General features: G+C 35.5%; 1 protein-coding gene and 1 long non-coding RNA gene across 2 annotated transcripts; one reads left to right on the top strand and one right to left on the bottom strand.

The window, feature by feature from the left end:
* Nucleotides 1-1,098: 1,098 nt before the first annotated feature.
* On the bottom strand, nucleotides 1,099-23,967 carry LOC102802711 (thiamine pyrophosphokinase 1-like). The gene is made up of 7 exons (XM_006816648.3): nucleotides 23,704-23,967; nucleotides 21,746-21,890; nucleotides 20,275-20,347; nucleotides 19,217-19,312; nucleotides 18,519-18,665; nucleotides 3,327-3,438; nucleotides 1,099-1,554 (listed from the first exon to the last, which is right to left on the bottom strand). The coding sequence occupies exons 1-7, from the start codon at nucleotides 23,777-23,779 to the stop codon at nucleotides 1,433-1,435; spliced, it is 771 nt and encodes a 256-aa protein (XP_006816711.1). The 5' UTR covers nucleotides 23,780-23,967; the 3' UTR covers nucleotides 1,099-1,432.
* On the top strand, nucleotides 15,238-16,556 carry LOC146729789 (uncharacterized). Its single transcript, XR_014928073.1, has 2 exons — nucleotides 15,238-15,495; nucleotides 16,317-16,556. It is a non-coding gene; the product is annotated as an uncharacterized LOC146729789 (long non-coding RNA).
* Nucleotides 23,968-24,579: the final 612 nt, after the last annotated feature.

Genomic DNA, 24,579 nt, shown 5'->3' with positions numbered 1-24,579 from the left:
TTTTGCTGTTCTATGATGTCTAAAAACCACTCATTGGATTTCAATGAAACTTTTAAATAGTACCCATCACATTTCAATGAACGTAAGACTATGCACCATATTAGTTTTTGGTAAATATTTATGCTTCTTAATCATCTAATTAACATAATTAATACTGATATCTCAAGTATTGATCATCACATTTGAATAAAACTTGGTACATAAATGCTCTAGGACAATAGACAGTCTGATTAATTTTGGGTTAAAATCTGTTCATATTAATTCTCTAATTAGCATAATAATTAATATTTTTTTGGTTCTAATCACATTTCAATGAAACTTGGTACATTGTGCAGACCTTATTAGTTTTACACTTAAATCTGTTCATATTAGTTACCTTATTTGCATAATTAGTTTTCAGCTATTCCATCAATATCTCAAGTATAAGTAATTTTGAATTAATTTTTAATGTGTCTCCAAGACTCTCAGCACACATGAGTTCTTTCTAAGTTTTCTTTGATTTAACATTAAAATGATTGACATTCAGTCATCTTGTATCTGATCTCTGATCTTTGAATGAGTACTTGAGAGGTATTATTCAGGAACAGCATTAATTAAAACAAAATGGCCACCGAGCGGCCACTTTAAATCAGAACTTGAAAAAAACGCATAGTAATTAACCAGTGTTACATGAAGTGCAATGATGAGGTAAAATGTGATTGCAATCAGCCAAAGAGACATGTCAAAATGGAATGGAAGAAATGTTTGATTTTCAAATAAAATTAAAACAGTCGCCATTTGGACATCTTGAATCTGATCGTCAAACTAATACCTGTGCATATGTGTAGTATGATGTATAGTATATAAAGTTTGAACGTGATCAATCAAAGCACGTCAGATATTGCTCAGCATTTATAAAAACAAAATGGTCATAAATTGAAAATTGATGTGCATCAGGGACCTATAATGTCTAATGTATGTACCAAGTTTGAACAAAATCCATCTATAAACGACCGAGATCTAGTTCCGGAATGCCTGATTTCAATGATTTTTCAGCACAAAATTGGCCGCCATTCGGCCATCTTGAAACTGATCGTGAAACAAATTGATGTGCATATGTATAATATCATGTACGATGTACATGTGAATCTTTAATGTAATTGGTCCAGGCATGTCTAAGATATAGGGCATGCACACATGCACAGAGGTCACCGCATCCGGACGGGGACTAATGTGCATAATTGCAACATAAGAATACTTCAAAATGTATATACGAGAGGGACATACACGAAAACATCTTCAATAAATACATTTGTAAAAGTCATAATTAAAAAAGTCTATACAAACAAAGTGTATGCAGCATATATGAGGTAGGAAGCACATCAACTAATCTTATGATTTCAGTTACGACATGATCACATGTGACACTACTATTTGCCATTGAGTAAACTATTTACGCAAACATCATACACCAAAGAAGTGAGTCATCTGTTTCTATGGTAACTATTCCATTACTAGCTGGATCCAAGGTGTTGGATGTACTGATCAAACCTCCAAACTCCATCTCACTTTTGTCTGCAAGATAAAATCACAACATTTGGTCGGCGTTCATAAGCAAAATCTTAATGACCCGTGCAATAGACCTTGTTATATGATATATATATGTAATATCAAAGCAATCGGACTATTGTTTTTTTTACAAGAAGTCGAAAAATCACTTTTTACCAAAAATATTCACCAAAATTAAAGAATCGAAGAAATCACCACGAAATGAACAAATCTGAGAAAGGTCTGCATGTAGTATCTAAATATATAATATCAAAGCAATTGAACTATTGGTTTTTAACAAGAAGTCGAAAATATCACTTTTTACCAAAAATTACAAAAATATTCACCAAAATTAGAGAATTGAAGACATCATCACAAAATGAACAAATCTGAGAGAGGTCCACATGTAGTACCTATATATGTAATATCAAAGCAATTGCACTTGCGGTTTTTAACAAGAAGTCGAAAATATCACTTTTTACCAAAAATGACAAAAATATTCACCAAATTTAGAGAATTGAAGATATCAACATGAAATGAACAAACCTAAGAGACATCATAGGTACATATACACCAAGTATCAAAGCATTCAGGCTTGTAGTTTTCAAGAAAAAGTCGAAAAAGTAAAACATTGACACGGACGACGGACAATCACTCATATGATAAGCTTCGCTCGACAAAGTCGACAGCGGAGCTAAAAAAGTCAAGGTATTATACCCAAAGAAAGCTCATTTCTTAAAATGAATGATTTATGTAAAAAATTCCCTAAAAATTGAATTATATTTCTGTCATTACTTTTCATTAAATATGTGAATTTTTGCAGGTTGGTAATGATTTCTTTGGGGAATAAAATACTGGAAATAAAATCATTTCTATCTGTTTGATATCGTGGGCAAACTAAAAGAAAGTGTAATTCGTCTTCAACTTCCTGTAATGGGCATTGTTTACAAATTCTATTTTCTAATGAGGTTTTTGGATTGGTATGTCTGTCTTTATGACTACTTGTCCTGAATCGAGCCATTGATATTCTTTGATTATTATCCAAAACATTTAGGTAATTTTCCAGATTGTAATTCATTTTCTCAGTTTTGTTTTTTCATTTGTCATATTCTCTCTCCAGTATGTTATGTATTGTTGTTTAATAGTGCTGCTAATTTCCTTAATATTTTGATGTGATAGCTGTGATGTTTTAGAGAGGTCTACATCTTTCAAGATATTTTTGAGATGTTTTCAAGATGTTTCCCATTGTGCTTTTGACAAAGTCTGATCGCTTAACGCTATCTTTGTATAATTATGAAAATGAAAATCTGCCAACAAAAAAACAACAACACTGACTTCTAAGTTATGCCTAGGATGGACATTGAAAAACTATTGGATACTATTGGATTGATTGAGATACAACCAGAAATTAAAAAATTTGTAACTGAAATTTTTGCCGATTTATCATGTATCATGAAAAAGAGAAAGTTTGATAGGATAGATTCCCTAGTGATTTAAGGACAGTAATGTGTTTCCATCATATTGGATTTGGCAAAGGATTATGGGTTACAAATTTAACCAGAGGGCACTTTGTGGGAATCTTTTTCATACAGCTCTGTGCTAACATCAGCTGTGAACCTCTCCTGTTTTCAAGCAATGTTGCTAGTTTTGTTTTTTGTTTTTTAAATTGCGTGATTATATAGTTTGACTATAATCAAGACTTTAAAGATTTTCATATTGAGTTTTCAATTTTATTGACTCCAAGTTTATCTGTATAAACCTTAGTGATAAAATGAAGTACCAAATGTCACATGACTTACTGAGATTCCATTTAAGACCACATGTTGTGACACTACGACAAGGACGTCCTACAGGCAGCAACCCACACCAGGAATGATGATTAACATCGTTTACTTCTATAACATGTTCTCCCTGAAATCAGAATAATTATCATTTTTACATCAATTGTATAAAATTGTGGTAGCTACAGTGACTGTAGAAGTACATCATCATCTATCACAGTTTAAATGCACACTGACTGATTTAAATAAAATCCTAGTTTAGGTTGTTGTTTTTTAATTATATATTTTCATATATTTTATTATTATCTTTTTCAATTTATTTGCTGGTATTTTTTTAAGGTTTAGTGGGCTTTCGCGATTACCAAAACTTAAAAAAGATAGCAGCAAATAAATTGAAATAAAATAATAAAATATAGTAAACAAGCCATGCATGGCACAGTCCCTGTTAGTTATCAAATTTAAGATAAATAGTTTTGTTTATAGTAATATAGCTGAAATATATCCATGTCAGGAATATGATCGTCAAACAAGTAGTTGTCCACATGAGAGATATTGCTCTGGAACAGCATTAATTAAACAATGTAACAGCTCCTGCTGTTCGGTTGAGGGAGAGTATTGACGCGACACAATTGATTGGGTAAAACACAACTATCAACGCATTGATCACTTTAATCACATCTAGTAGACATACGAGCTTGAGTACAATATAATATTGGCAGTAACAATGACAATGGTTTCAAATTTGTGTCTTGACCATGGAATAGCGTGAATTGAATGACGAATTGAGCGTTAGTGACGAGTCAAAATCAAATGCCGCGGTAGCGTGAAAACTTGTGATCTTCAAAAGGTAAAAGGTCAACTTTGAACAAAACGAAAGGGCCACTAGAGGGCGCCACATATCTAACTGTGTTGCAAACCGGCAGCAACAAACAAAATCAGCCATTTTGAATACATGTATAATGAATATATAAAATTTGAACAAAATAAGGTCAAAACATGTCAGAGATATGGCTCTAGAAGCCCATTCATTAAAACAAAATGGTCGCCAGTCAACCATTTTGAATCCCATTTGAAAAATAAAATGATGTGCATTTTGAACTTGTAATGTCTAATGTATGTTATAAGTTTGAATGAAATCCATCGAGAAATGCTTGATATTTGATGATTTTTTAGCACAAAAATGGCCACTATTTGGCCACTTCGAAAAGGATCGTCAAACTCTTATATCCGTATATCTATGAAATGATGTATAATGAATATTCAAAATTTTAACATAATCACTCAAAGCAAGTCAGAGATATGGCACTAGAACCACATTCATTAAAACAAAATGGCTGCCAGTCTACCATTTTGAATCTCATCTGAGGAAAAAAAAAATGTCAAATGTATATACCATGTTTGAACAAAATTCATCTATAAACAGCCGAGAAATGCTTAATTTTGATGATTTTTCAGTACAAAAATGGCTGCCATTCGGCCATCTTGAATCAAATTGTAAAACAAATTGATGTGCATATGTATAATGTCATGTATGATGTATGTGTGAAATTTGATTGTGATTGGTCCAGGCATTTCTAAGATACATGTCCGGACGCATGCACGCACGCATGCACGCACGGACGCACAGAGGTCAAAACATAAGTCCCAGTTTTCGGACTGCGTTCGAACGGTGACTAAAAATATGAATATTATATTAACAAACAAAAAATGAAAAAAAAGCCCAATCTTATTTTAATGAGAATGGTATATTTCATGCAATGCCATTCATGTTCATCAATGAAATGACCATTAAGGTCTAAACAGTTTTTTTTCCCATCTCAGGGAAAATTTTTTTTTGTGTGTCACCAGTGACCCTTTGAACATAAAAATCAGCTTTGTCACTTTTCACAAAATAAACTCACATTATAATTGTTTTCAACTTTTTTTTATAAATTTTTGTCAAAGCATGAGCACTGATACAGAAACACGGTTTTTACCATAGCTCCGCAAAGTTGCCAAAATACGTTAATTTTATAAGTGGCCGCTAGAAAGCGGCCACAATCCAGAGAATTGTAAAGACACGGTGACTGCAATCGGTGTAAATGTGGATGTATGGAGGGCCAAGATTGGCGTTTTTATCCATCCTAGATCTTGGAAGTCCGTAAGTTTGTCTCAGTATTCGCCATATTCAGTGTGGTCACCACTAAATGGATTTGCATACAGATGTCTATGCTGTTTTATTGTTCTTGGTTATGTAACACTAAGTACCTATGCTATTACTACTGGGATTGAATATATGCATACTTGGTTAGACACAAATGGTATGTTAACTAATTCATTGAGTCATTTGCTCATGCCAACCAGTGCTATATCCAGTATGAAGGTGACGGCAAAGCCTTGGCGGTGATGATGCATGTGGAATCTTTCCGGTGTACAACGATGGTGTATTAATTTTACCAGCTACGTTAGCAGATTGCTCCAACAAGCGGGTGATGTAGAATTGAGTTCAGGACCCGATACCAGGCAATCAACATTAACCAAGTCAGGGACTCTTCAACCGGCAACCGCATCCAGTGAACAACTTGAAGATGAAGCCATAAATGTCAATTTTGCGGAACATTCAAAGCAATATGAAAGACATAAAAATGAATATGAAACTAGTAGATAAGAAGATCGAATCCAAGCTGAATAGAGTAGAAGGGACAATAGATGAGGTGAGGCAAACTGCTGAGGGAAACAAAGAACGTTTGGATAAGTTAGAACACTTGGAAGACGTTATCGGTGGACTGAAAAATTATATAAATGTCCTAACAACACAAGTCAGAACTGAAAGACCGTCAAAAACGGAATAACATTGTAATTCGCGGCATAGATGAAGATCCAAACAAATCGTGAGATTAATCAGAGGATAAAGTGAAGAAATTGTTAGCCGAGAAATTGAGTATCACAGGCGTTGATTTTGAAAGAGTTCACAAGGTTGAAACCGGAGTTCGGGGTAGGAGACCACTTAATGCAATGTGTGCTCGATTCAAAGATAAGCAGAACATTCTATCAACGAAAAAAAACTGCATGGTACCAACATTTTTATTGATGAGCATTTCTCACAAGAAACCAGGTATATCAGAAATAATATATTTGCAAAAAGAAAAGAACTAATTGCAAACAATATACATTATGTACGTGCCTTTGTTAACTACAAAAAGCTTGTCAGCTATGAAGGTGGGAAAAGGTGTGTATACACTTATAGCAATGCCAGTGACTCTGTTGTTAGACCAGCTTACACGAGTCAAATTAATGAAGGTATGGGTAAAGTAATTAGATGCATGTCTTGGAATCTACATGGATTATTGAGCAATTTACATGATGCAAGTTTTATCTAGTACTGTATGCAATTCAATATATTTTGTTTGGTTGAAACTTGGCTTACACATGGGAATGTTGATGCTCACGAGTATTTCCCTGATTTTAAATTGATCTCATGCATCAGGGAAAAAAATCGGATGTCAAGGGGCAGGCCGAGTGGGGGTGTTACTGTTGGTATTTCTAAAGATATGATCACTGGTATCAAGGTGTTAGATACAGGGATGAAAAATGCTATATTTCTATTATTAAAGTCACACTAAAAAATATCGTTGGAAGGAGTGTATAAAGCAGAATTTTGTAGTTAAGTTGAATTCAGACGAAGTGGTGGGGCTACTAGATAAAGCACACGATTATGTAGGTGAAAATATCGACAGGATAATTGATTGTATTAAGGGTGCATTACAACTAGATGGGGAAGGGATAGAATGCTGCGATGCCACTAAAAATACGAACAACCAGCCACCATGGTTCAATAAATCCTGCCAAGATGCCAAACATGAAATGTTCAGATGTCTTACATTGTTCAGGAAAATGCACACTGACGAACTGAACTGAACAAACTTGCTCGAAATACTATCAAAAGCATTTGTAATTTTAATAAGAAAACTCACGCAGACTTGCTGTTAAGTCAAGAACAAAAATGTTGAGATAATGTGGTTGGTCGGGATGGTATGTGGTCCGTGATTGGACGGTATTGTAGGGGTACCTCAAGTAGTCTACAAATTTCGTCTAATTGTTGGTTGGAACATTTTGCACAGATAAATAAGCCACAAGTTTTAAACAACGGGGACGTCACTTTTGATTCATTGCTTGAGGAGAATTATGCTGAAAATGGGAACTTTGGAGATTTGAATGATTGGATCACTAATAATGAAATTATCAAAGTGAAATCACTGAAATATGGGAAAGCTACTGGTCCAGACGGAATTCCTGCCAAATTTTTTAAATTTTCTCTAACTCATGAGTGAATTATTTAACAATGTTTTTGAAACGGGGAAATTTCCTGAAGGGTGGTCACGTAGGTTAATTATTCCACAAAAAGGTTCATAATCTGATCCCAATAACTACAGGGGAATCACATTATGTCTTCGGGAAAATTTTCCGTAGCATACTAAACAATAGACTTTATGAATGGGCAGAGGATACTGGGGCCATCTCTGGAGTGCAGGCAGGATTTCGTAAAGGCTTTTGTACTGTTGACAACATATTGGTCTTGTTTGAAATCGTTCGAAATTATCTTAGCAAAAAAAAGAAAAGAAAATTTTACTGTATATTTGTTGATTTTGCCAGAGCTTTTGACTCTGTTGACCATAGCCGACTTTTAATCAAATTACACAATATTAGTATTTCAGGTAAAATGTTAACCATTGTCAAGTCAATGTACAGTGATGTTAAATCGTGCATCTGACTTGATGGTGGGATTTCTGATTACTTTCCTTGTACTATTGGTGTGAGACAGGGCTGTGTATTGAGTCCTGTTATTTTTTTGTTTGTTTATAAACAGGGATGAGAATTTTCCGTGGATCCGTGGAATTCCCAGTCCCAGGGAACGATTTTCTGAACGTCTAAATCCGAAGAAAAAATTTTAGGGGGTAAACACGTGTCAGGTCACTGTTGCTGGCTGCAAGAGGCCTGTGTCAGTGTATGTTCGAAGGGAGACAACTCGCGGTGTCACCAATGCGGAATGTTTGCGCGTCTTTTCATCAGTGCTATTGTCAAATCCGAAGTGTTCGAAGTAATATGTAACGATTAACATGATTGGCTGGGTTGCCGATCAGTGAAGAGCTTTCATTTTTCTTTTCACAATGGTGCCATTTTATTGTTTCAATTGTTAGTTGCGTTGGATTATTGTTTACAAGTTTCATGCAGTGATAATGGTGAAATTGGTTACAAAAGACAACAAGTCAGCTGTGCGAGAGATCGATAAAGACATTAGGAACAAATTTTGTTGGGCATTGCTTGACAAGGAAGTGACTTTGACCATGCGAATCGGGATGAAAGATGAAGTGGTAACTGAAAAAGTGTGAGGTCCCGGGAAAGGCGCAGTATCTGTATTGTAACGATTTGATCAACTACGGTTCTCGGACCCCGGCTACTTTACTTTCAGCTGAAAATTCTCATTCTCATTCCTGTATAGATGAATTCTATAATATGATTGGGAATGTGGGTTACAGGAGGGTGCGGCTACGCAAGAAATGTTTGATTTTTTTGCTTTATTGTATGCCAATGATGTAGTCATATTTGCTGATTCAATTGTGGGATTGCAGCGGCTGATTAATATTTTAGAACGCTTTTGTATTAAATGGAAAATAACTGTAAATAAAAAGAAAACTAAAATTGTAGTGTTTCGGAAAGGTGGCCATAACTCAACTAAAGAAAGATGGTTTATGAATGATGAACCAATTGAAACTGTAAATTCCTACAAATATCTTGGGTTATTGCTGTCATGTAGAAACAGCTGGTCTAAAGCTGTTGCAAATTTGGCTGCACAAGCACGCAAAACAATGTTTTCTTTATTTAGTTTTGAGTATAAAGTTGGTATACTTAATTATGATGTTTATTTCAGACTATTCGATGCTTTAATTTTACCAATTCTTTTGTACGGGACAGAAATTCGGGGGTTTAAAGTGTACACTGAACGCTAGATTTTATTTCATATTCTACTATCTTGTATTTAAATATCAAACACCAGAAATTTGTTTTAAAATCCGATGACTCATTTACGAAATATAGCAGATTCTGTTAAATTCGCACCTGAGCTCCCCCCGTTTGACCTCGTTTACATGACCTCTTGGATGTGACGTCATAAGTGTGACCGCCCTGTTCAGTTTGCCGCCATTGATAATAATAATAATAATAACTTTATTTAATTAAGCGCAACAATTCCAACATATGAAGATCAAAGGCGCTGATACAATAAACAATCAGTCAAATATTAAAAGCACATTTAAATAAGTGCGTTTTCAGTCTGGATTTAAAAATGCCTACTGAAGGACTAGAACGAACAGACAGAGGTAATTCATTAAAAAGTTTAGGACCTAAATTTTCAAAAGCACGGTCTTTGTATAACACCTTGGACTTTTTACTACACACCTGACGAGTTTTAATAAGAAACTTCGATTCAGATCTTAAACTACAACTAGGTACATAAAATTCGATTAATTCACATAGATAATTTGGGGCAAAACCATACAAAGATTTATACACTAGTAAAAGTAATTTGAAATTGATTCTTTGTACAACTGGTAACCAATGAAGTTTAATAAAATTGATATGTAAACCGTATGTAAATGTCGTTCGTGTTCAGCTGTGTTATTGTTGATTTTCGTGTATGTTCTATGGTTTTATTTTAGTGATATTGCAACCAAAGACGCGAACTGTTGCGTTTGGGATTTTTTTTTATTCATTTGAGCTTCGTATTTAAACTAGTAATGTCAAGTCGTTGTGACAGACGAGGTATTAAACGCTGCGTTGCTTTCGGGTGCTGGAACACGAACCTTGACGGTGTTTCGCTTCACGCATTCCCCCTCGACAGACCGTCTTTGAGCAAACTTTGGACGAAGTTTGTTCGGGTGAAGAGAGTTAAATGGCATGGTCCTACGAAGCATTCTGTGCTTTGCTCAGTCCATTTCACAGACGAGTGCTACCCGTCAAAATACAAGTTTATGCGTGCGATGGGACAAGTTCCGGGAAGAAAAACTTTGCACAAAGATGCCGTGCCAACTATTCATACCGGCGTCCTGGCGGAGAGTATTAGTAACAAGACTGATACAAGTCCAGCGTATCCGGCTGTGTCAACACATAAAAGGCCAAGGATTGCTTTTCTTAAAAGAGAAAATGCTAGGGTAGGTATTTGCAATATTGAATATATGCAGTGCAGTTGAAATTGTGTAAACATTTTCTTGGGGTTGGTGATAAAACATCTACTGAAGCCGTACTTGGGGAATGTGGGCGGTTACCCATTTTTGAAAACTCTTTGTTAAAATGTATAAAATACTGGTTACGAGTCACAGAACTTCCTGAAGGGAGGGTTGTAAAGCATGCTTACAGACTTATGTATAAAAAAGATGAAAATCATGGGCCACTGAAATTAAAAATATACTTCATATGTACGGCTTTGGTATGGTTTGGATATCCCAGGGTGTGGGGGATGTATCTGTTTTTGGGTACAGCTCAAGCAGCGGGTAATTAATATTCATAGGCAGGATTGGTACAGCGAAATAGGTTGCACTGCTAAACTGCCGGAAAAATCCGAGTTTTAACGACATCTCGCAAGAGAACTGGCATACCGTATTGCGCATGCGCCAGTCCAACCGCTGAGGATATTTTATTCCGGACTGTATCTTTCTTTGCACAAGGCTTACAATATATTAAATTCTATCTCAAAGGTAAGAAACTGTGCTTATGGTATTTATTATGAACTTTGATTTATCCTTTTGTGTCCTGACTTTAGTGAGAAACTAGCGATCGCACAGTGTCACATTTTGCCAGAAAAACAGTCCTGCTATTAGTTCAAGAACTGGTTATGAAACGTGTAAATCGAAAGTCTATCTCGTCATTTAGAAGGCTTGGGAATAACGTTTGGCATATAAAATACTGGAATAATAAAAACGTAAAAGTTTAGAACACGCTGATCGTGATTCTGTTATGTACGATTGCTATTTCCGGCAGGGGCGTCGATCCATTCTGCAAAGTGAGGGGGACACTTTTGGGTCCGCGTAAGCGGCCAATGTCCGCGCTTGCGCGAACAGGGGGGTGTCTGAGAAGTGGGGACTGCTTTATGTTCCGACATATCTATGTTCCGACACCACTTCGTTCCGACACCCCTATGTTCCGACACAAAGTATACTTGTGTCAAACTTAATCTGACTAGTCGTGCGTGACCTTTTACTACCTTGATATAACCAGGATGTTCTGCGGGTTAATACTTGAAATTCAACTGTAGTGTAGTCCGGCCATGATGCTCGAAAGTCCGTGAAGGCGGGATCTTGCATAATGTTATCGGATAATTATCAGAGAATTATCAAACAATGTTGCCCATTGTATCATTCTAATACTTCGACAATTATTTGACAATATCCGTGTCTGTTGGATGTGGTTCCAACCACCGTCCCGAGGGACGGTGTTCCAACCTTAAATCCTCCGATTGCCTAACTATCGAAGTTTTAGATCGATAATTATCGGAGAATTATTTTACCTTTTTTATGAAAGTTGTACTTCGGTATTCATCAGTCGCGGAATTGCAAGGTTGCCGTTTACATCCGGTAGCACCTTTCCAAGTTTATCTACATATTAATTAAAATCATTTATTTATTTATTATGCGATAGATGAATAGGCACTGCATTTAGCATTCCGTAGTGTTTGCATAAGTTTTTGAGATTGCCAAACAATACAAAGGTTTCACACTATCTTTTTCCATTCCTATATTGTGTGTTTTCGGCCAACATTCCTCGTTTACCTCCACACGTTATACGTTTTCCTATCAATCTAAGACTTTGATAGGTCTCAGAGAATTCCATGTTTAAAAAAATTAAACCACCACCCAGCTGTAGACCCTGTTTAATACCAATCTAAAACATCGAGAATTATCAGATATTTATCCAATAATTCAAATGTACAATAGGCCGGCTTCCTCTAATGCGAGGACATTGCACAAGTTTATACTACCTCCAAATTTGATGCATAATTCATCGTTCAGGGTTAAGGTCCATATTAGACAGATTTCCTTAAGGAAGTCAGAAAGCACTATTCTATTTTATTCTTCGTTGTTCTATTGCATTGTTCTGATATTCCTCTTTATTCTGAAAATATTCCCATATGTTACACTCATAAATTACAGTTGGGCCACACTGATTTAATTTTATGGATGACATCCTCTGAAGACCCCAAAACTAATGCGAGAGAGCGAAAAAAAAAATCCTGCCAAAAAAAAAAAATGTGTTGCTAAAACCACAGGACTACGGAACTGTTATTACGAATTGAACCACAGTGTATCAAAAAAAAAGCAAGTCTTTATTTGTAGGAGGCACATGTTGATGTACACATCTCGTACTGTATTACTGTCACAGGTATCATCATCTTTGATTTTGAAAAGGCAGGAGGATAAGGCAGATGTTAGCTTTGCCAAAGGCATACACATCAACTCAATAATAAAGAAAAAAATACTGTGTTGTATTGAGAAAAAAAAATATTAAAAATGAACAATAAGTTTGTCAACATCAACCTGGAAATTAACTTCTTTGACATTCAAACTACAGCTTTTAAAGTGACACTTCAGATAGACTAAGTTTAGACACAAACTACTTCAACTATGTAACAAATTATAAGAGGCTCGATATTGTAAAAAAAAAAACACCAACAGAGAGTCAACAAAAAATTTGGATGCAGAAAATTATGTACATGTATCTTGATGAAAATTTGTCATATGATCAAAATAAGGGGACTTCGGCCGAGGAGCTTCCGCTGCTTTCGTTGCAGTTTTGTCGACTTCAATGCGGACAAAGCAACCGAACTGACTTTTCGTCTGTTCGACTTTTAGGCCACCATACACCTCCATTCCTCTCCCATTTCTCTCATCGTATAGCTGTGTAAACGTCACATCTCCCAGCCCAACGTCAATTGCGTACCAGTCTACAACAATTCCTCCGTTTTATCTCTGAACTTTTATGCTCACGAATTTTGGTGGCGTGGATCGCCATGTTGGATCATTTATGACAAAATTGGCATGTTTTGAGACAATTTCCTTCCCATAGGTCTTTGCGCTTTACGTAACGCGCATCTAACTGTGCGGAGTTTGGTTTTGAGTTTAGAGGTAGTCCAAAATGAGTTTTACCTGTTTAATGACAAGTCGGCGCTTTGCGACAATATGAGTCGGCAATTTCCGGACAGAAAACCGATCTGTGGAGACTCATCGTCGGAGATTTTTTTTTTTTTTTTTTAGACCAGGCGGAAACTGATGCGTGCGGATGTCATCAATAAAATTAAGTCGGTGTGGCCTTGGTATAATACACAATTTAAATACTTATCCTTATATCTGCCAAAACATGTATATTCCGTATTTATACTTTACATTATTTCTTTGTCAATATCCTCCGTGTTCTGCAGACGTATTTGAAACTGCCTATTCGCTCCATTGTGCAGTCGTCGATTTTGTATTTTACGTTAATAAATAAATAAAATATTGAGAAAGCATAAAAAGACTTATTTTCAAATACATGAATATGTCATGACTAATTCATTTTATCATAGACAGGATTTGCCCAGAAAATGCCATTTGATGATTTTGAATAACGTATAATAAAGTTAATGAATTCATAATGTCAATAAGTAATGGATTATACGATGTAATATCCAACGTAATACTTGTACGCTACATCAATATAGCTTTAATTTGATATATAACATGATGGTGTTTGTCTGAGGTATTCCTATTTAATATGTGACAGGCTATTACGTAATTATATCTTTGTATAAGGTTGATCCCATAAAATTCCCCTTTTATTTGACGCTGTGTATAATTTTTTAAAGCTAACATGTTTACCCTGATTTTCGGGGGCAAAACGGCTCAGATTCTACAGCCAAAATTGACCAAATTAATTCCCATGTTTCTGTCTATTTTATGGCATGTAAATTTGACAGCCTTGTCTTAATTTTAATTGTACAGTCAGTATTCTGTAACAAGACTGATCGCGCTGAACAGAGAAAAAACATGTTGCTATGTTCTACCATATGGAGGGGTATTTATTCAATGTTGGCTTCCGACCACTAGCGTACATTTTTCCATTGAAAATATGGCACATTCTGGCCGGCTCAGAATGTATTGAATGATCGTCGAACATAAAAGTACTAAACAATGTAATTTAGGTCTCCCCGAGTACAAGTTGTCAGGGGCCCACATGAAGACTGTCAGGTACATAGTGTATTGTTGATCTGAACGTTTGGCAATAATTAAAAAAAAAATATTTTGCGTCTGAAGCTTGATAGGATACATCGCGTCTGAGAATATTGCCGACGATGATCACAAAAACACCTCCATGAAAGCCCATGGCCAGAAGAGTGGCAAGTATTATAATCCGGCATAGTTATTGTTTAATGTAAAGAAATGTAACATTGTGTTACAAAAGGTGGGCGTAGAATAATATTTGAAGAAGAATAATGATACTTTTTCTTATAGTAAAGAGATAAAAACGCAGTGAAATGTCAAAAACGTTTCTAAAATTTCATAGGTGTTAGAACCTAGGGTTGTCGGAATATAGGAATGTCGGAATTTAGGGGTGTCGGAATATAGGTGTGTAACCCCGAGAAGGGATGTGCCTCCCTCAGAAGGTAGAAATTTTTGAAAAATGCAACCAAAATGAAGTTATTTGGTGCATACTTGGGGATTTTCATTCTTGATCATTAAGAATACAGTACATCTACACAGAACCAAAGGCCTTACACAAACGCAGGCTTTGATATAAGCCTATTATTGATATTTGGGTAAGTCTAGAAAGTGGAGGGGACAGTTGATATTGTGTCTCCCACCCTTCAGAAAGTGGGGGGGACGTGTCCCCCCTGTCCCCCCATGATCGACGCCCCTGATTTCCGGTGTTCATTGGCAACTGTAGCAGATTGAAACTTGGTTTCGTGACGACACATTAGACTAGAATTATCGAGAAAACACAAGTCAAGTTCGGCCAACCGTGACTGCTTGAAAGCAATGATGAAATTGAAAAGTACTGTAATTCAATATCAATGAATCTATCATCACTTTTAAATTACCTTTGAAGTAAATATGATACCCGAGTGCGTTATTGCACTCGTGACCGGGACCTCCATGCTCCATGCGGTGTTGGAAGTTTATCGGTAAATCGAACTTCTGTCAACAGAGACACATTTTCTCAATTAGCTATTTATTTCGGTACTGAAGTCAGGGTGGCAATTTCAATGTTTAGCTACCATAATTTATCTCCATTATGAGCAGGAAAATAAATTACGGACCTCGATTGAGATGGATTTAACGGCGGCCATGTTTTTAAGGGATATGTGAAATAATATTAGGGAGGGGGTCAAATTCACGTAATCCTCAATTTTAATGATGTTGACTTAATATTAAATTTTTTTTTTTTCAAAACTCCGGATATTATTTTATATAATATTTTAATACAACTACAATATGTTAATTAGTATGCAAATTAGCAGCCAATCTGAGACAATGCAATCCAGTTCAAAGGAAATTTGACATACACTTAGGTTACATGATCACTACCTCTGCTGATTAGTTTTTTATGCACTTCTATCTGCTTTTATATTTTTCTCAATAGTTTTTTTTTATAACTTTTTATAGCTTGGCATCCATTTGGTTCAGCTCAAGTGAAATTTTCGGTACAAGTACTCTGGCTTTTTGCACATTCTTAATATTTTATTTTTGCAGAATCCTGTGAATATTAATTTGACAACTTTGTAGAGTGGAAACTGTTGAATTAGTTCATCCTAGACTTTGGTAGAACATGTTTAAAATAGTACAGGGTGAACTGCAATTTCTTTCTGGCTGGTATAAATTAAGTAATATTTTTTCGTACTAAAAAGACTCATATCTTTTTTAATTAAATCTAACAGCCAATGGGAGCACATATGCTACAACCTCTGCTTACTTTGGACTAAATGTTTTTTTGTTTTTTTTTCAGGTGCAGAGCCAGATTTTTTTCTCAGAAAGCAAAGGCACTGGAACTACATGTATTACAAAAACATACCAGTACTATTCACTGTGTGTCTGACAATTGTATATAGTTTCGCAGGTCCTCTTTTTTTTCTTTGAGAAGTTCTGTCAACCAAAGCATAAATATGTGTTTTCTCTGTATATAAAATTTCACACGATTTGTTAATATTAATGTATGATAATAAAAACTTGATAATATTCTTCTGGATTTTTGCACTTTATTTGTATAATTGTCGTATGAGAAGTAATCTTGTCCTTATTAGAGATATTGAAACTGATCCAGGGCCACAAACTAGTTTATCCAAACAGACACAACACTGACTGACATATTTGCAGATCTGATTTGTATACTTCCTTGTCATTTTACCTGTTGTACTGGTTTCGTGCTATCTGGTTTCCTTGCTGAGAATAATGCTGACCTGGATGGAGAGTGCTATAAACTTGAAAATGCCATAGAAATCATGTTTGCCAATTTATGTCCATGCAACTTTAGAATGACAACTAGCGAAGGCAGTGTCATTCATGACTTGTTAACATTAAAATGATTGACATTTGTATCTGATCGTCAAACAAGTACTTGTCCATATTGAGAGATATTGCTGTGGAACAGCATTCAAAATCAGCCATTTTGAATACATGTATATATATAACATGATGTAAAACGTATATATAAAATTTAAATATAATAAGTAAAAGCATTTAAGAGATGGCTCTAGATGCCCAATCATTAAAACAAAATGGCCGCCAGTCAGCCATTTTGAATCCAATCTGAAAAATAAAATGACGAGCATCACGAACCAGTAATGTCTAATGTATATACCAAGTTTGAACGAAATCCATCCAGAAATGCTTGATATTTGATGATTGTAGCACAAAAAAGGCCACCATTTGGCCATTTTGAATAGGATCGTCAAACCAATATATCTGTCTATCTATGACATGATGTATAATGAATATTTAAAATTTGAACATAATCAGTGAAAGCAAGTCAGAGATATGGCACGAGAACCAAATTCATTAATACAAAATGGCCGCCAGTCGGCCATTTTGAATCTTATCTGAAAAACAAAATTATTTGCATCAAGGTCCCATAATGTCTAATGTATATACCAAGTTTGAACAAAATCCATCTGTAAACAGCCGAGAAATGGTTGATTTTTAGGATTTTTAGCACAAAAATGGCCGCCATTCGGCCATCTTGAATCAGATCATGAAACAAATTGACGTGCATATGTATAATATCATGTATGATGTATGTGTGAAGTTTGATTCTGATTGGTCCAGGCATTTTTAAGATACAGGTCCGGACGCACACACAGATGCACGCACGCATGCACGCACGCACGGACACACTGAGGTCAAAACATAAGTAATACTAATAATACAAATTTGCAAAATATTGAACCAAACTTTGACAGGAAAAGTTATAGCGTATGAAATGTTGAGATTATTCAATACTTCAACAACAAGATCTATGTTCAACATTTATTAAATATATTCTTTTGAATTCAAGGATTAAAGTAACATATCTTTCTCAATTGGTTTTGATCGGCATAAGCAGCTTATTTAAGGTGAGAGATGGTGTGCACAGCACTGTTCCCACCCTTTGCATCCAGGGTTCATCTGTCATGGCCTAGCAATTTGGGGCAGTGTCAGCAAGGTTCAAAGTTCAGAGAGTTACATCAGGCTCTCCTTGTCCTAGTTTCTAGCTCAGAAACTTCTCCTTGGAAGCATGCAGGGTTTGAGGTCAGAGTTTGAGGTCAATGTTTTTGTAACTCGATGTCCGTAACTCGAACAATGCAGCATCTCTCTATTGTAAAGTTTAATACACACTTCAATGGTATGCCAACTTGTGGGAAAAAACTGTGAGGCTCAGCATTCTAGTTGAGTCAGAGCATATCGGTATATACAAGGTAGAATTTGATTCATTGAAAAAAAAACAATATACAAGCTGCGATCTGATTGGTCTGACTAATAGATGTTAAGGATGGGTAGCCAATCAGGTACACTCTTGCATGTAACTTTGCATTGACTCCAGGTTTCCAGCTGAAGAGTAAAATTTGTTTATTCATTCATTCATTCATACTTTTTATTCATTTGTACATGATTTATTTATTTATTTATTTATTTGTTTGTTTATTTGTTTGTTTGCTTGTTTGTTTGTACTCACAGATTGTAAGAGAAAAGCTATATTCTCTTCTCCCATCAGATACACTGGTAAATGAGTAAGCTCTGAAGCCAGATACAGTGTGTTGATATTGGCAAATGTGTGGTCTAGTCTTCCACCAAAAGCACTCACTACAACAATACAATCAACCTATAAAGCAATACAAACTTAAACTAAGTTAACTGAATCACTTGTTTTTTTTGGAAAGAAATTACTTTACATAATAAAATAAACTGGAAACATAAAGACTATTGTCACTATTTTTGCTGAAATCACCAAAAATTAAATCTAGTGAAAAAATTTTTTCTTGTAATATATTTTGCTAAAAGAGTGAATTTAACAATATATGAAAGCATATAATACAATATTAGAATTTATTGGTGTAATCAGTTATACGAGAACAATATCCCCAGAATGTGTACCCCATAAAATACCAAAATGTGTGACCTTTACCCAAGAAAGTACCAGGATGTTTGAACTATACCCCAGAAAGTCTCAGGATGCATGACCTATACCCCATAAAATACCAAAATGTGTGACCTTTACCCTAGAAAGTACCAGGATAATTGACCTATATCCCTAAAAAAGTACTAGAATGGCTTTTAATGCATTTTCAAGTAATGGGTCCTGACGGATGAAAGGGACACAATACCATAAATTTTAAAAGATTACATTTCCAGGGAAAAATCATTTGATATTACCTTCAAATTTTGGTCCTTAATATTCTCAATAATAATCCGAATACATTTAGTGAAGTCAGTTTCATTTTGATCCGGAGTGTTTACCATAACACTACCCTGAAATAAAATGTTAGCTTTATTTATTTGAGTACTTAACATGCACAGATCTACAAATAGATGTTCTCTTGATTTTTTGATTTAATTTGTCAAGGAAACAATGAGTTTTATTGTTATTTTACACGTTCACATAGATTTAATTTAGCGGAGTTTACTTATCAGTAAAAATACAGTGGAATACTTTATTTTCGCTGGAATTAATTTTCGCTGAAAAGGCTTTTTAGATGTTTTGTATGGAATACATTTTCACTGATTTTTGATGAGTTTATATAGAAATATAGGAAAAAATGTATATTCGCTGGATTTTATTTTCACAGAATCATCCTTTCAGCGAAAATAGCGAAAATAAATTCCAAGCGAAAATAAAGTATTCTACAGTAGCAGTGAAAAATTTATGTATTTACTAATTTTGTGACTGTCAAAATATTAAGACCATTTATATTTTATCATACAATTTCTCAGGAATTATCATTTAATAACCTTTTTATCATACATGGTTTTACTGATTCATAAGTGCTGAGGGACAAATACAGATAATTTTGTAAATGTATTTCATCATTTTATTCAGAAATAGATGTCACGCAAGACACATTCACTGAAGATTTACTTATTTCTTTCGGTGTTTAGATGTTAAAATGTTTATACAATCATACATTGTTTGATTTTCTGTTCACTGCATAAGCTCATTTCTGTTTATGGCTGAATTTCTGAATATAGAAATGAGTTACCCATATGTAAAGCACGGTGGTCGTTGCGCAGCGCGTGTTCGAATTTCATGTCAATAAACAATGTATTTTGCACGCATTTTATACGTCGCTATGAGTCCCATATCGAACAGGACGCGGCACAGCGACTGCCGCCCTTTAAATAACATCATCATCAAATTGTATAGCACATTAATAAGTGTGAAAAGACTGACTTTTCAAGATTTTACAAGGTCTATTAAATCAAATTAAACTCACTCTCTCAATGTAGAAGTCCTTCACTTTATCTTTCAGTGAGTCCATATCACCAGCGATAATATCAGGAATGAACCTACATGGAAGTAATAAACAGTGATATTTAACGTCAAGAATAGACTAGACTAGACTAGACTAGACTAGACTAGACTAGACTAGACTAGACTAGACTAGAATAGACTAGACTAGACTAGACTAGACTAGACTAGACTAGACTAGACTAGACTAGAATAGACTAGAATAGAATAGAATAGAATAGAATAGAATATAGAATATAGAATAGAATAGAATATAGAATAGAATAGAATATACTGTAATATAATAGATTACTTGTACCTATCAAAAATGCTAGCATAAATCCCTAATAGGTGATTTTCCGTACAATTGCGAGATCTCGCGAGATGCATGAAAGTCGCGCGTCGAACGTCTGCCGCAAAAATCGAACGATTTGATTTTGAACTCGAATTTCTTTATTTCGTAGCTCACACCGACCGGCCGATCTTCGACAGAGGAATATTGCTTCCAAATACCCTTACTTAATCGAAATTGCCTATCATCAAATGTGGACAGCACATTATTAAGCATTTAAATGTCCCCGAAATACTTTCGCGTTTGTCGAATCCCACGCGATGTTTGACGCCACTACGACGCTATGACCTTTGTTTGTCCTGTTTTTACGTTCGATTTCACGCATAACACGTGATTCTCGCAGTGTACGGAAAATGGTCTATTGACCTTTTCTATGATGTCATATTTACCACAGCATGTTAGTCACCATTATGTTATTATTTTGGTCTACTCTAATGAGCCAGAAAAACTGTGACCATAAAACACCACAAGAATTCCTAAAGTGTTAAATTTTCAGAAATAAAAATCAATTAAATAGATTTGTCGGCAATCAAGTGATGTTCCTGGTTCAACACATTCTACGAGGAAGAAATGCACCTTGTGAAAATGTTATGGAAAATAATAATCAACCACAATACAGTGTTTTTCTATCATCCTGAAAACTATTAATTGCATACAACCATGCTAGGCACAACCATTTCCAATGATGTAATGTGTGAAACAGTGAAATAGTTACTTGCCATATTTTTTCACAAACAACCAAATTTCATTATTCAATATTTTTCCCATTTTAATGCATTATTCCACAGTGATAATTTGGGATCACATGGTATAACAAAACTAATTACTTTGTGAATGAAGTTAACTCTGACTAATAACCACTCCAGTGGCGGTGGCACTGGGGGACAGAGGGGTGGTCACTCCCTCGAAAAGAAACCCTTTGTGTCAGCAAAATACAGAAAATAGCTTTTCAGAGGGTCTAGATTTCAAAATTTTAAGGGAGAGCATGCCCCTGGACCCCCTAGCCTTGGGTGGGAGGTTGGTGAGCAGGCACCGCCCCCACCCCATGCAAAGTTTTGTGCCGCTGCCTCTGCACTCATCAAATAACCTGAATATTTATACTCACTTGTATGCTTCTTTTTGAGCACACTCATAAAGTTGATTGGCACCCCCATCCACACAAGCTTTCACCTCAGCCATATTCCATAATTTTTCTAGCTTCTTCCAAACAAGATCTGTGTAGTTTAAAACGAGTAATGCAATCCGCACATCTAGAAAATAAAGAAATGCATAGTGAGTCTATTTCCCTGGATCTACGGTGTTGTAAAAGCGGTGAATATTATCTGAATCCCTTCAATTTTTATGGCCATTGTTCAATCTCATTCAAATTGAAAACACAGAAACATGTATATTTAAATTTAATAAATAAATGACCCAAATCAAGCAGAATTATTTTGAGTAATTATTTTATTTACAAGCCTGCATTTTAAGGTGTTATAGTTGCCGTGCAGTGCATTCACATTTTGTGTGGTAAACAAACAGGTGTTTTTATTCAATGAAATTTAACAGCAATATTTAACTATTATTTACACTTTTGTACTCAAAGCTAATCCCTGTATTATAAGTTTTAAATTATAAATTGAGGTGGGTCAATACAATTTCTTACATGCCTTCATAATCATACTGTACATGAAGAAATATTCCCTAGGTTTAATTTTTTCTGATTTGATGCTGCAGGGATGATCATTAGGTTTTTCAATGCATGCAGTGTTGAAGAAAACAATACATATATGAAGAATATGAAAAAAAAATACAAATAGATAGATTTTAATATTTACTGGATTTAGTTTTGTGCATTTTGCTATCAGAGAAATAAACATAAGCAAAAATAAACCCAGCTAATAAAAACATTGCCAACTGATTCTGTTTTTATTCTCCATTGACTTTAGTATGTTTGTGACAATGAGTTATGGACAGAATTCCTGCTATGTATAAGCTTTGAAATTCATTCATGTGCTGAAGAATATTGTTTTGGTGTCCAAATAAGTTTGCAATATCCTTGTACAATATAGATATTCCAGTATGTTTTTCCTATATGGCAAAGTAATTTTATCAAATTTGGCCTTAAAACCGACTGACTGTATAAATAAAGATAATGACTGCAAGCCATGAATGGATACATGTTTTTTTCATACTTGATCTAAAAGACCTTGGCAACGATAAAATTAGATTGGCCAATCAAAAGTGATATATGTAACATTTATTGACACTATCACGCAATATAATTTATTCCCCATGTTCAAAATTCTGAACACCAAATTAAGGTGGGTCAAAAAACATATATCTACCGTATGTACTCTAATTTAGGCATCCCTCTAATTTAGGCATCCCTCTAATTTAGGCGTCCCACAAAGGTCAAACCTAACAAAAGAATTTTAGGGCGTCACCCAAACCTATGTTTAACATTATATATTTAGCTTTCAAATGAATTATGGTCCCTATATACTGGTATCATGTCAGGAGTGTTCAACGGGCAATATACTAAAAAGTTAAAACACATAAGGGGGTCAATCGATAATATCTAAAACGTGTATTGCCTAATATTCCGTCAACCGATCCATGATCAAAACCATTGCATTGTACAAATAACGGGGGTAATACTAGAATATGCAATGGGAACGGTTTTGTTCTACATTCCTTTCATCCATGTCATTTTGAACGCCCTTGCTCAGATTTACTGGTAGTGTCCATTGTGAAGGCACAAAAGCATCAGATTCTCCACAGGTAATAAATGTGGAACATTACGCTCGATTCTATACTTATCAAAAATTATATTTCTGTAACCACGCATCACTAAATCTGTGGTCACATCCACAAGCCATTCAACCACAGCAGTGGTTTCGCGTCATTTGGGCGAAGGCAAGTTCGTGAGCTTCGTCTTCCAGTGTACACAGACGCTGCCGTATACACTGGCGGACGACGCCCAGGACCAATCAGAACGCAACCTCTTGTTTTGACGATCAGGATCTTACGTAGACGCCCACAAAATGAATGTACCGGTGCCCTTGAAACCACAATGTTTACCTTGCTCTTGGTTAGACCGTGAAGACAAACTGCATGGCTTCCAAGTTGTACGTTTGTACTCTGACCGTTCCGCCATTCATACAGCTCGTACTGGAAAGCTTTTTTTGATACTACCAGTTGTACAACCTACTGCCTACTATATGTGCTCAAACAAGCAGACGAATTTCACAAGTTTTTCGTCCGCATCCTCAGACGTAACTGGGTAACTCACTCCTTGCTCTCTTATCGCATGTCATGACACACTGTCGGAAGTTCACCGCTAGAGGGCGGCAATAATCGTCTCAGGGAAGAGCCACTGACACCTCGGAAGAGCACAGGGTTCGTGAAATGAAATTAAGTTTCCCAACGTTTTGTTTATTTATTTATTTAATATACAGATAAACTGGCAAAGAACCCAATTACAGATCTGGGATGAGTGTAAGTTCAAGACATTCCGCGGTAATCCGCTACTCTTTGCGATAAGCTTGCACTGAAGACAGGAACATGTAACAATGACATGATAGATGACTGGGAATGTACTCTTTTTTGTTCCAAACAGTACCAATTTACTAGCAGAGGACTGTTTTTCGGAACTGGGTTGTTCTGAAATGCTTCAAGCGGAGAACACAACGTTTCTCTCCCCTCACTACTTAAAAATGGGACATATTTTAAAGGGCGGCAGTCGTCGCGCCGCGTTCTCTTCGATATGGGACTCATAGCGACGTATACAACGCGTGTAAAATACATTGTTTATTTACAAGAAATTCGAACACGCGCTGCGCGACGACCACCGCGCTTTAAGCAGAAATATCCTGTATTCGAACTAACGATTTTCAGATCGACAAGCTGTATGGTTTCATGCTAACTCTACTGAATGATCAAAGCAGGCGGCTCGTG

The sequence above is a fragment of the Saccoglossus kowalevskii genome, chromosome 21 (assembly GCF_978046115.1).
Source record: "Saccoglossus kowalevskii chromosome 21, keSacKowa6.1, whole genome shotgun sequence".
Lineage (NCBI taxonomy): Eukaryota > Metazoa > Hemichordata > Enteropneusta > Harrimaniidae > Saccoglossus > Saccoglossus kowalevskii.
This window is presented reverse-complemented; position numbering and strand designations above follow the sequence as displayed.

What these genes read in the sequence shown, in the direction of transcription:
- LOC102802711 (XM_006816648.3), bottom strand. Translation starts at nt 23,779, where the DNA reads ATGGCGGAACGGTCAGAGTACAAACGTACAACTTGGAAGCCATGCAGT. An exon ending in AGGACTTCTACATTGAGAGA is followed by an intron (nt 19,313 to 20,274) that starts GTGAGTTTAATT and finishes ATTTTATTTCAG; the next exon opens with GGTAGTGTTATGGTAAACAC. An exon ending in TTAAGGACCAAAATTTGAAG is followed by an intron (nt 18,666 to 19,216) that starts GTAATATCAAAT and finishes ATTGCTTTATAG; the next exon opens with GTTGATTGTATTGTTGTAGT.